General features: G+C 44.9%; 1 protein-coding gene across 1 annotated transcript in view; it reads right to left on the bottom strand.

Moving 5' to 3' along the window:
- The window catches only part of arfgef3 (ARFGEF family member 3), a 58,336-nt gene that overhangs the window by 20,279 nt on the left and 24,354 nt on the right, over positions 1–13,703 (bottom strand). Inside the window, 17 exon segments of the mRNA XM_034141045.1 lie at positions 1–114; positions 600–737; positions 740–781; positions 1,575–1,658; positions 1,660–1,721; positions 2,070–2,160; positions 2,162–2,207; positions 4,677–4,939; positions 4,941–5,103; positions 5,237–5,377; positions 5,976–6,036; positions 6,039–6,095; positions 8,690–8,905; positions 12,049–12,156; positions 12,259–12,424; positions 12,761–12,892; positions 12,895–12,929. The exon segment at positions 1–114 is cut by the window's left edge and continues 7 nt beyond it. Of these exon segments, the coding sequence (XP_033996936.1) occupies positions 1–114; positions 600–737; positions 740–781; positions 1,575–1,658; positions 1,660–1,721; positions 2,070–2,160; positions 2,162–2,207; positions 4,677–4,939; positions 4,941–5,103; positions 5,237–5,377; positions 5,976–6,036; positions 6,039–6,095; positions 8,690–8,905; positions 12,049–12,156; positions 12,259–12,424; positions 12,761–12,892; positions 12,895–12,929 (1,919 nt within the window).

Here is a 13,703-nt window from a genome sequence, read left to right as displayed (position 1 = left end):
CTTGTGTTCCGTCTTGCTGCTGTGGACCGTCCTCAGAGCGCTGAACAGAGGCCTCCATCCCGACAGGATCTGAGGGGAACACATCTCCACCAGCTCCCCGATGGAGGTGATCACCTGCAGGGACACATATCAGATACATGAAGCTGCTGCAGGTGACTTTGTATTGATTGATGCTGTGGAGGAAATTCAACACTTAACCACCTTCTGGTAAGAAAAGAACAAATATACAAGCTTAAACCAACGCTGTGTTTATTTAATAAGAGTTATAGCATTTAAGAATCAATCTTATTTCCAGCTGGAAGGACAGATAACCTGCACTAGTAGATAGTACCAAGACCTGACCAAGTACACAGGAAAAGCAATGCCTTTATACAGAGGAGCAGGCAACAAAAAGGGACATAAGACATGCTAAATGTAACAGGTAACATCCGTATGGGTAAACTGCATGTCTGTCGAACACAAGAGAGCAGAGGTTGCCAGTCTATTGACAGCCGTAGTTTACCATTAGGACCGACACATTTAATCTGTGAATGAAATGAGACTTGAGATAAATTCCTAGGATAGATGCAAACGTGAGATCTGCAAGAGAGTCTCCTCACCTGGTCCTGCACGTCCTCGTCGCACAGCTCCAGCTGCATGATGTGCTCGAAGGGTCTGAACAGCGCCTCGTTGAAGTGGAAGAGAGGAAGCTCCGCCCAGCTCGTTAGCACCTCCGTCAGCACGTCGTGGATGAAGGACAAACGGCCTTCTGGGAAACGTGGCGCTCTTTGTGACAGGCCGCCTGCGACGAGAAGATCATTAAACAAACAAAGTATACGTTTAAGCACACACAAAGTCCTTTAAAGGTCTGCTATTACACTATTTTTAGGCATTTCTTATGGGTCTCAGATATATAGAAATATATAAAAAAACGTGTCTATGAAGTGTTTATTCTAGCCATGCTCCAAATAATCATATCCCTCTATTTAGCCCCGTTAGAGAAGTGCTGATTCTGGGTCTGTAACTTTATGAAAAAGGGGGCGGAGCTTATGCAGGAGAATTCTACCCAGAAACTCAGCTAAATGCTGCCGTGATTAAACTCCATATCATGTTCCAAACCACATCAAGGATTCTCTCTGAAACAGTATGGAGCTCAAACTCTTTCTCTCTCTCAGGTTTACCCACAAGGTGACTTCCTTTTTGATTTCCTGCTTCTTCACACATACTCTCTCCAGTACAGGTTAGCTCTGAGTGTTAGCATGCTAATGTAAACACAGACCATATTACGTCCAAAACACATCTCATTGTTTCTGACAGCAACGTTTCTGATAGGCCCGTGGGTGTGTAAAGCCCGCCCACATTTCAGATATTACGTCATATCAGACGCAAATCTGGATCAGCTCCGTTGTTCTCCGTTTTTAGAGATGTGGGTACGGAGGAAAAGAGAGAGGGTTTGTTTTCTGACACCGGGGACACATGGTGATGTAGAAAAGACATCCAAAAGTGCATTTTGCATGATAGGAGACCTTTGAGAGGATCTTTGCACATGACAGCGTGTAGCACCAACCCCCCTCTTGTTTTAAGAGGCTCCTCACCTCCACCAGGTGGGGGGCCACGACGCTCCAGGCCCTCATCATGTGCAGCAGGGGCCGGTTCCTGTTCCTGACGATCCTCAGCATGTGCCTCGCCGAGTCGGAAGAGATGCAGAGCGCTGCGTCGCTCCAGAGTCGATTTGGCCTCTCCTGAACACACAGGAGCATTTATTTCCTCTTATTTAGCTCCCCAATGTTTGCCAATGAATCCCAACGAGGAATTTTGAGTTTGCAAATCTGTAAAAACAAAATGGTCTCCAAAAAATAGAAGATGGAAAACTTTGACCAATTTTATTCTTTAGCAAAGTGTATTTTATTATAAATTAATTCCAATGTAAGGTAATTTATAGAGCATGTGGGTGTGTGTGTGTGTATGTGTATGTGTATGTGTATGTGTGTGTGTGTGTGTATGTGTATGTGTGTGTGTGTGTGTGTGTGTGTGTGTGTGTGTGTGTGTGTGTGTGGTGTGTGTGTGTGTGTGTGTGTGTGTGTGTGTACCTGGCATTGCCAGTGAGTAGTCTCCCGGTCTCGGTCACCAGAGTGGAACAGCTGTACACTGAGAAGCCTTCCTGAGCTGCTGCAGGAAACCCAACCAGAGCCACCAGTTTCAGCTTCTTTGCTTCTTCCTCAAACAGCCTGCAACACACACACACATCGATGACAATGTAACATTGTGACATTAACAGTTATCGAATATGTGTTTTCATTTACAAAATACTTCAGATAAAGGAACATCGCGTACTTTAAAAGCAAATTCACACTTTCATTTCTATGCAATCATCAGATGTCCACCCCCGTGTGCCATCATTATTGAATATAAGCTACTGTTTTTAATATCGACTCCTTTGAGCACCACGGAAAGCGCTTTATAGATAACATGTATTATTATTATGATTATATAATATAAGCCCAGTGTGTTTTCTGCCTCTTCTTGCACTGTTTATCATTTGTTATCAGGTATGATTGTGAATTTTTTAATTGTAAATAAAATAAATGGTACTTGTGGGTTATCCTGTCGCCCACTTTTTTATTTCATTTTCCAACCCTAACCCTAACAAAAGTGCGTATTCAGAGAGTCTGACAAAAACAAAAAAAGTGCGTATTTAGAGAGTCTGAAAAAAACAAAAAATAGTGGCGACTGATAACCCACAAGTACCAACAAAATAAAGTCTACAGTAAGAACCCCGATCAAAAGGTGAACAAACACAATTAATAAATTGTGTATTCATGCAGAAATGCAGCGTTGTTGCCCTTTAAAATGTCACTCTTTCACTTTGTTTACTATCCCTGGCACCACTTTCAGCTGCGAGTGTGTTCAGTCCATCTGCTGCAGGAGATCAGTGGGAACATTTGGTTTTTTTATTCTCCCCTAAAAGCAGCGAGATCATCGGTTACATAAGAGATGATCCATGAAATAAACACAGAGTATTCCCTGCTGTGCCAAACTTCAATAAGTGCAGAGCGGCTGGCACACACCACACACACCAACACACACCACACAACACACACACACACACACACACACACACACCACACCACACACCACACAACACACACACACACACACACACACACACACACACACACACACACACACACCACACACACACACACCACACACACACCACACACACACCACACACACACACACACACACAACACACACACACACACACACACAGTGTCTCTGTGCTGCTGCCACCTGGTGGTCATTACAGGTATTCCTGCAGAGCACCAGATTTTTGTATTAAAAGTCACCGTCATGCTGCTAAACACCACACGGTGATAGAAACAACACACTCTGCAACACACTTCATGCTCTGCACACCTTGCATCCTATTTTATATTATTTTGTATCCTATAATTGTATTTATCCGAGAGGGAAATTGCTTTTCTGAGAGTGGCTTTGCATTTTGAAATAAAAAACATAGATAAATAAATATAGAATAAAATATGTATATACAAAATAAGTTGTTAAGAAAGAATGTGGAATAAAAAACTATTAAGATACAAATATTGATATAAACATAAGAGGTTATAGTTAAATGTCCAATACAATATTAAATTAAATAAATATATTTGTATAGACAAAAGCATTTCAAGTAAAAATCTGCAATAAAAAAAGGATAAAATAAATAAAATTGAATAAGTCGTTTATCTAAACATACAGTAAGCAGTTAAAAAAGAAAGTGCTATACAAAATAAAATAGTTGACATGGTAGACGGCTGACTTGTTGTCGCAACGTACCAATACATGTCTGCCTCTCAAATATGGCAGGAATTTGCGGAGCGCTAAATACAACAGCACGGAGCTCGAGCACATGTATGTGTTGTGCCATCTCCTGAGCACCCAGAGCCCGCTCACTGCTCTGGTGTTCACAAACTGTCCCCCAGCCAAGGAGAGGGCACCACCATCGCGGCCTGAGGGGATTAACCCCAATGTGACCCTCTCTGACCAGATACGCCCTGTCTCTCCATGGCCGCCACGCCATTACGCCTCCTACACACGGTTTCCGTTGGAAGCTTCAACGGAGACGCTTCCCATTCACTTTGACCCTTTGGTCCCCTGAAGGCGCTATATAAATCTAAGTTATATTATTTAGCCTGAGCGCATCCGCAATATGCCGAACAAACTGTACCTGGCGAAAAACACCCGGTCTGTCAGCGTAATGTGTTCAAGCCGTTTGTGACCAATCGCAGCCCTTGGAGGACGAAACCGAGACTCCAACAACTACGGTTTAGAGGGCTACCAACGAAGAGCCACCGGCTATGTTATTTCCCACGCTCTGTATCTACCTGTGTTCGCTACCTGTGAGGAAGATTAATAGAGACAGTTTCTGATGGTGAACGCGGGTGCTGCAGTATAGGCGGGGCTTGCCCTACGTCACATATGACTTTGTTGATCTTAAATAGTGTCGTATTGTCATACTGATATTCTGTACAAACTGTGAAGTCCACTGAGACAAACGTAACATTTGTGATATTGGGCTATATAAATAAACATTGATTGAAATACTCGACCTGCGAGATGGATAACATCCAGTGTTAAGCACTGCCTCTGGGGGTCAGTAGGAATGAAATAGAACTACGATATTATATATGTACCTGTCTGCCTGTGTGGACAGCGTGCACACGGCCTTGGCGGCGCTGTTCCCCGTCATCAGGCTGCCCCCCCTCATCAGGCTGCCCCCCCTCATCAGGCTGTTCCCTGTCATCAGGCTGTTCCCCCTCATCTGGCTGTTCCCCCTCATCTGGCTGTTCCCCTTGTTCCCCGTCATCTGGCTGTTCCCAGTCATCTGGCTGTTCCCCGTCATCAGGCTGCCCCCCCTCAGCAGCTCCTGGATGGAAAGAGGCTGGATGACGGGCTGAACTGAGGCCCAGCTCCGAAGCCTCTGTGCTGGGATCACAGCTAAGCTCCGCCCCCAGGGTCCACGGGCCCCCCCCTGCTGCAGGATGGGGGTTCAGGGAGGAAGGGTGCATGGAGCCGTCGCTGAAGTGTGTGTGCTCCAATGAGCTGATGTACTCTGTCACCCTGCGAGACAGAAGGGAGGTTTATAAATGTGTGTAAAGATGCATTTTTTATTCGTTTATTGAGGCATCTTGGTGAAAATATGGTGGGAGCGAGACTGGGAAGTATGTGTGGGTGTGTGTGTGTGTGTGTGTACCTGAAGACGTGGGGCCAGCAGTCATGGTTGTGGCTGCCCATCTCCAGCCCCACGTTGAGGATGGCGTCCATACACAACACGTGAGCCGTGTGCAGACGCACTCCCTGAGGACGAGACATCTGCTCCAGACGGTGCTTCACTGCACACACACACACACACACCACACACACACACAACACACACACACACACACACACACACACACACACACACACACACACACACACACAACACACACACACACACACACACACACACACACACACACACACAACACACCACACACACACACACACACCAACAACACACAACACACACACACACAACACACAACACCACAGTAAAACTGAATAGTGCAATATCGATGAAGCTTTGAGATAGTGAGTCTTATCTAAATATTGTTGCTGTCAGTAAAGTACAGGATTGTAAAGAGGATGATCAGAGTCTCCACTATATGTCACTAAAGATCATTGTTTTACTGGATAGGTGCATCACTCTGACTGCACTAGAGTGTTTTAATTAGCATTTACAACACCATTCTTCCCCTTTTTTAAAGTTTTTTTATTAATTCATACGTATATTTTTACCTTCACAGGAAAAAAAATTACATAAAAAAAAGACCGCCAGTCTTTTAAATCATCCCTTTGACAAAATGAGCCATTATCTCTGTCAATTCAAATGACTTGTTTTTGTTTGTGTGTATTGTGTGTGTGTATGTGTGTCTGTGTGGTGGTGGTTCTCCGTCCGTACTTGTGTGATGGCGGTCTCCCACTCCCCCACCTCCCTCTCCTCCTTCTCTCCTGAACACAGGAGGCAGCAGCCATCTGGGCGAGAGCTGAGGCACAGTTAGCTGCCACACCTGAAAGATCACAAACATCACACACACACACACACACACACACACACACACACACACACACACACACACTCCACTACACACACACCACCACACACACACACATCACCACACACACACACACACACACACACACACACACACACACACACACACACACACCACACACACACACACACACCACACACACACGTGTCAAAACCAGCTGTGTCGTTTAAAATCTTTCTCACGTCGTAAAGATCACATCCTGCAAACTCCAAATGTTGACTCTAAACAGTCATAATTCTCTTTACTGTGTGTTTGAATGTAACGTTGGATACTGAGCTACACACACTCCTCTCCACAGTGGAGCACCATGTGTCCATCATATTCATAAGAAGCTTCTGTGCCGATCGTTTGAATCAGCGAGCAGTGAGAGTCCATCAGGAGCAGCCTGCCACCGGGCAGGTGGCAACTGTTTACATTTCCCATTTGATTGGGCCTCATTCACAAAGTTTGTTCTTAATTTGTTCGACAAAAAGGGTCATAAGAAATGTAATTGTCAGATTGAAAAAACAGAATTGATTGCTTGTTCTCATGATGATGAATCCCATTGTCTTTGTCAATTAAAAGCATGTAAGAGTTGATTTTATTCAGCAGGTAAACACACCGGCCAATCGTCTTAAAAGCGCCTTAAAAAAGTCCCATTTGTAATGATAGGTGCTACAATGCCCATGTGTCACCACTAGGGCGGCAGTATAACATCAGCTTACTATGTAACATACAGAGGGAGTAGAGGAAGATGGGGGTGAGTACTGCATGTGTGGATGAAAATAAAGTGGCCTGTCAAGCTAGCACAAAGATTCAACACAGTGTCTTGTTTAAAACAAATAAGAACATTAAACCATTAAGAGAACATCAGTCAACTAAATGAACTTAAACTAATTGTAAAGTAGAAAGGCACTAAGTGTGTATCCAACCTGTTAATCAGATCAGCTCTAAAGTTCATTAGTGTCTTCATTTTCCAACAAGTTCCACTTAAACTGGAACAGATGTTCTGTAACGCTGCTGATAAACCGTGAACATCATCTCCTTGGTGGATTTAAAGAGGTCCTATAGAGACTCTTTAAAGTAGAGACACTACATACTGATATACACCTGAACATCAGCAGGAGAGGACTCTTTAAAGTAGAGACACTACATACTGATATACACCTGGACATCAAGAGGAGAGGACTCTTTAAAGTACAGACACTACATACTGATATACACCTGAACATCAGCAGGAGAGGACTCTTTAAAGTAGTGACACTACATACTGATATACACCTGAACATCAGCAGGAGAGGACTCTTTAAAGTAGAGACACTACATACTGATATACACCTGAACATCAGCAGGAGAGGACTCTTTAAAGTAGAGACACTACATACTGATATACACCTGAACATCAGCAGGAGAGGACTCTTTAAAGTAGAGGACACTACATACTGATATACACCTGAACATCAGCAGGAGAGGACTCTTTAAAGTAGAGACACTACATACTGATATACACCTGAACATCAGCAGGAGAGGACTCTTTAAAGTAGAGACACTACATACTGATATACACCTGAACATCAGCAGGAGAGGACTCTTTAAAGTAGGACACTACATACTGATATACACCTGAACATCAGCAGGAGAGGACTCTTTAAAGTAGAGACACTACATACTGATAATACACCTGAACAATCAGCAGGAGAGGACTTTAAAGTAGAGACAATACATACTGATATACACCTGAACATCAGCAGGAGAGGACTCTTTAAAGTAGAGACACTACATACTGATATACACCTGAACATCAGCAGGAGAGGCTCTTTAAAGTAGCGACACTACATACTGATATACACCTGAACATCAGCAGGAGAGGACTCTTTAAAGTGAGACACATACATTACTGATGATACACCTGAACATCAGCAGGAGAGGACTCTTTAAAGTAGAGACAACTACATACTGATATACACCTGAACACCAGCAGCTAGGAGAGGACTCTTTAAAGTAGAGACACTACATACTAATATACACCCTGAACGCAAAGCAGGAGAGGACTCTTTAAAGTAGAGACACTACATACTGATATACACCTGAACATCAGCAGGAGAGGACTCTTTAAAGTAGAGACACTACATACTGATATACACCTGAACGTCAGCAGGAGAGGACTCTTTAAAGTAGAGACACTACATACTTGATATACACCTGAACATCAGCCAGGAGAGGACTCTTTAAAGTAGAGACACTACATACTGATATACACCTGAACATCAGCAGGAGAGGACTCTTTAAAGTAGAGATACTACATACTGATATACACCTGAACATCAGCAGGAGAGGACTCTTTTAAAGTAGAGACACTACATACTATATACACCTGAACATCAGCAGGAGAGGACTCTTTAGCTCTGTTAACTAACCTCTAGTTAAATGTAGTCCTGAATGTGTGCCAGCTCCTGGGCTACTGTTGAGAATCTGCCCCTGACCTTTGACCTTTCTGTGTTCAGGTTCAGGGGAACAGAGGACTCCCTGCTGTGACCGATGTTTCACATGTTTCACATTAATTCACCCACCTAAAGCACAGCTGAGCGCAGCAGCTTTCCGGAGTCCGTCTAAACTCAGACAGATTGTGTCTCTCTCCCTCTGGCTCTGCTCCTTCATCCCCTCGGCCCCCCAAAATGAACGCCAGGCCTTTAGAGCTTCCGCCATGCGACCGGTCAGCGGCGTGGAGAGCACGTCGATCAGGTTCTTCCACACACCGGTGAGGATGAAGCGGGAGAACACAGCACCTTAAAAATAAACACAGAAATACTGAGCTGAGAGACGTCGAACAGGAAGAAAGGACTGCATTATTATTATTTGATTAATATATTGTAGGGCCATATCTATAAAAAAACATGTCTCTGAAGTGGTTTGCTCAAAATACTAAACAAACCAACCATTCTAGCCTCATTTCCCTCTATCTCAGCCCTGTTAGTAAAGTGCTGATTCTGGGTCAGTAGCTATAGAGCTGCACAGAGAAGCAGATACTCAGCTAAATGCTGCCGTGATTAAACTCCATATCATGTTCCAAACCACATCAAGGATTATTTCTGAAACAGCATGGAGCTCAAACTCTTTCTCTCTCTCAGGTTTACCACAAGGTGACTTCCTTTTGATTTCCTGCTTCTTCACACAGACTCTCTCCAGTACAGGTTAGCTCTGCTATGCTATGCTAATGTAAACAAAGACCATATTACGTCCAAACAGTCGCTCATTGTTTCTGACAGCAACGTTTCTGATTGGCCCGTGGGTGTAAAGCCCGCCCACATTTTTGTTATGTCGTCATGACGCAGCAGATCTGGATCAGCTCCGTTGATCCCCCGTTTTTAGAGATGTGGGTACGGAGGAAAAGAGAGAGGGTTTTGTTTTCTGACACTTTGTGAGTCTCCTGACACACCGGGGACACACCGGGGACACACCGGGAACACACGGGAACACACCGGGAACCACACCGGGGACACAACGGGGACACACCGGGGACACACCGGGGACACACCGGGGACACACCGGGAACACACCGGGGACACACCGGGGACACACCGGGGACACACCGGGGGGGACACCAGGGACACACCGGGGGACACACCAGGGACACACCGGGGACACACCGGGGACACACCGCGGGACACACCGCGGACACACCGGGGGACACACCAGGACCACCAGGGACACACCGGGGACACACCGGGGGACACACCGGGGGACACACCGGGGGACACACCGGGGACACACCGGGGACACACCAGGGACACACCGGGGGAACACACCAGGGACACACCGGGGGACACACCAGGGACACACCAGGGACACACCGGGGACAACACCGGGGACACACCGGGGGACACACCGGGGACACACCAGGGACACACCAGGGACACATGGTGATGTAGAAAAGACATCAGAAAGTGCATTTTGCATGATAGGGGACCTTTAACACTGTTTGTGACCATCGATTAATCCAATACATGATCAATAAACCCTCCCATCCCTGGGTAATATAACAGTTGTGAAAGGAGTGATATTTATAAGAGAGGTTTTAATTACAGGTCAAAACATAAAGTGTTCTTCATGATTGGAATATTTTTTGAGGTAATGCTCAGAGGAGCTTTTCCCCAGCGCTGATAAATCATCCCGCTCTAAATAAAAAGGTTCACTGACCCTGAATCTGCTGCTGATGTTAACCTGTTTTTGAGGTGCTTTGAAGGGGCCACAGATGAGCAAGGCCAAAACAGACAGTGTTTTAAATCATACTGCACTGTAAAAGGGAACAGGGTGTTACTGCTTGCCTCATCATTAAACTACTTGATCCAGTGGAAATATTAAGTCAAATATATCCAGAAACCCTTAAAGCACTCAATTGAATAACAACATGTTAAAGGTCCCATCATGTCACGGCCATTTCTACTGATCATAATTCCATTGTTGAGGTCTACTAGAATAGATTTACATTGTTCAATGTTCCAAACTCACATTGGTTTCTCATACAGCATCTCTGTAAAGTATGTGTATTCACTCTTTGTCCTACACGGCTTGTTGGAGCTCCTGCCCCCCCCTCCCTGTGAGCCCAGTGTGCTCTGATTGGTCGGGACGTTGCGAGGCTCGCTGCTCACTGAGCTGACTTACTGGTGTGGTTTCCGGGTTGGCGATACAGCGAGACAGAGCGAAACTCATCCTGAGCACACACAAACACTCACAGCCGAAGTAAACACAATAAGTGTGGCTTAATATTGAGTAAGAAAAAGGTTTATAAACGCTGTGAGAATGGGTCTGCTGCGGAGAGCATTTCTCCGCCATTCCAACTCGTCTATTACCAACCAGGGAGCTCTATGCAAGTCAATGGGACTCCCTGTTAGTTGAAAATGTACGCTAAAGGTCCTGGTGTGTGAGGAGCTCCGCGGATTGGTCCATTTTGGTTCCGGGAAGAAACAAATGGAAAAAGAGAAATCTCCAACGAGGCATTCTGGGTCTTCTCTGTGTTAGAGTTTTACTCGCTACAGGGTGTACTTTGAGGGTTTGTGACTCTGCAGACCGTTTACATGCATACAAACCTTCATAACACACAAGGGGACGGGTAATAACCAGAAAAGCATGACATGGGACCTTTAAAGATATACCTCAGATTGTTTAAAGTGGGGTTTAATGAGGTAATTATCCGTATTAATGATCATATTAAAGAGGCCCTATTCTGCTGTATGTGGAATTCCCTCTCCTGTAGTGTGCTCTTAGGTTTCTGTGCATGTCAATGGTCTGCAAAGGCTAAAATCCCAAAAGTTCCTGAACATAGTGACATCACTTTGAAACACTTCTTTTGGCGTTTCAACACATTGTACGTGATAGGCTAAGGGGCGGGACATCTTTAAGCGGTTGACCAATCACAACAGCCCCTTTAAATCTATATCAGAGAGTAAAGGATGTACAGACTTGAAGGCTAATGCACTTCTTATTAGTCTTGCAATAAATGAGAAAATGGTCAATTGGTGGATGTTATAACATGTTTTTTGAAATATTAAAAGGATTGAAAACAGACTAATGTGAAGTCACTGATTCTGTCTTTGTGTAAGAGGCTGAGCAACATGAACAAGATGAGAGGGAGGCAAAACGAAAAAAGATCAGGAGGACAGAAGAGCGAGGTGGAAAAAATGAGTCAGAGACCACCTGCCCTCCTACTTCCCTGAGAGACAAGAAACTGGGCAAAATTGCCATGGAAACCCTCGCTGTGTCACACCTGATAATAGCCTTTTTTAAGTGTGTGTGTGTGTGTGTGTGTGTGTGTGTGTGTGTGTGTGTGTGTGTGTGTGTGTGTGTGTGTGTGTGTGTGTGTGTGTGTGTGTGTGTGAGACAATAGAACAATGTGTCCTCTGCTCAAATTAGCTGCAGATTAGCTTCTGACCTGCCGTCACCGTGTCACTTCCTGTCTTATCAACGCTGAGTGGTGATTGGCTGGATGCCCTCCTGATCAGCTGACCTCCAATCGCACTGCTGCCCAGACCGTCGATATCTGAGAGAGGAGGAGGAGGAGGAGGAGGAGGAGGAGGAAGGAAAAAGGTTAGCGCTACATAAACTTCAGTATGTGTGTGTGTGTGTGTGTGTGTGTGTGTACCTGTCAGTATGGTGATGAGGGCCACTGATTGGTCCTCCTGAGAGATGCAGTACCCCCCCTCCTCCAGCAGGTTTCTGTCTAACACCTGGTGATACAGCTCCTCTATCCACGCCTGAGAGAGAACCACCAGAACCCCACTGCTCTGGATCAGACGGCCAAACTCCTTCTGGTGGACACACACACACACACACACACACACACACACACACACACACACCACACACCACACACACACACACACACACACACACCACACACACACCACACACACACACACACACACACACACACACACACTACACACAAACACACTACACACACACACACAACACACACACCCACACACACGTCCTTATATTATTGTACAGTAGAGAGTTAGTAGAGAGTGTACCCTCTCCTGTAGTGTCTTATAGGTTTTAGTGCATGTCAATGGTCTGGCAAAGGCCACACAAAGGCCCCTGTTGTGTAGTTATGAGTATGTGTGTGTAGTTTGCGTGCTCACCAGGCAGAGGATGGGAGCGAGCGTCCTCCTCCTGTAATGTCGCAGCAGCACAGTTTGAGGGTGAGCATGCAGGGCGGAGTACGACACCAGATACAGACCGTCTGCGTTCATCAGAGACGGACAGCTCAGAGTGTCGCCCCGCCTCGAAAACCTGGGGAGTGGATCCCCCCTGTGGAGAGAGACGGAGGGTAAACACCTTTAATACGTGGCACTCTACTCAATACTATATTATATATTCCCCTCCCTCAGTATCTGTTGGGAAAAACTGAATATCCTCTTCCAACATGAGAGCAACATGATAACAAAGGTATCCCAACTGTAGCTGTGAACATGACAGGATGTCTGATTACCTAGAAGAGCATCAGGACTGTTTGAGGCATATGATAGCTATGTGATTAACATGATGATTCAGCCTCTATGGAGATAGACATATGACAAGCATGCTCATTTCTGACGTGGAGCTAATCTGAAGTAAACATTGAATACTGCTTTCTATTCCTCCATCTTTGTGACTGTGTAACTCCCTCTCTGGATATCAGCATGTGAAGACACTGTTCAGGAACTAGTTGATGCTCTGGATGTGATGACTACTTCCATTCTGGAGAGTCAGGATTTTGAGATTTTGAGTAAAAGTCAGAATTTTGAGATTTTGAGAAAAAATACATAATTTTGAGAGAAAGTTAAAAAAAAATGATTTTGAGAAAAAAATCTGAATTTGAGATTTTGAGAAAATGTCTGAATTTTGAGAGAAAATCTGAATTTTGAGAGAAAACTCAGTGTTTTGTACATGACAGGATGTATGATTCCTCCATCTTGTGACTATGTAACTCCCTCTCTTGGATATCAGCATGTGAAGGACACTGTTCAGGAACTAGTTGATGCTCTGTATGTGATGACTACTTCCATTCTGGAGAGGATCACAGATACATGGATCCTGAGATTG

This window comes from Trematomus bernacchii, unplaced genomic scaffold (assembly GCF_902827165.1).
Source record: "Trematomus bernacchii unplaced genomic scaffold, fTreBer1.1, whole genome shotgun sequence".
In the NCBI taxonomy this organism is placed as follows: Eukaryota; Metazoa; Chordata; class Actinopteri; order Perciformes; family Nototheniidae; genus Trematomus; species Trematomus bernacchii.
Note: the sequence above shows the minus strand (reverse complement) of the source record. Positions and strands in the feature narration are given on the sequence as shown.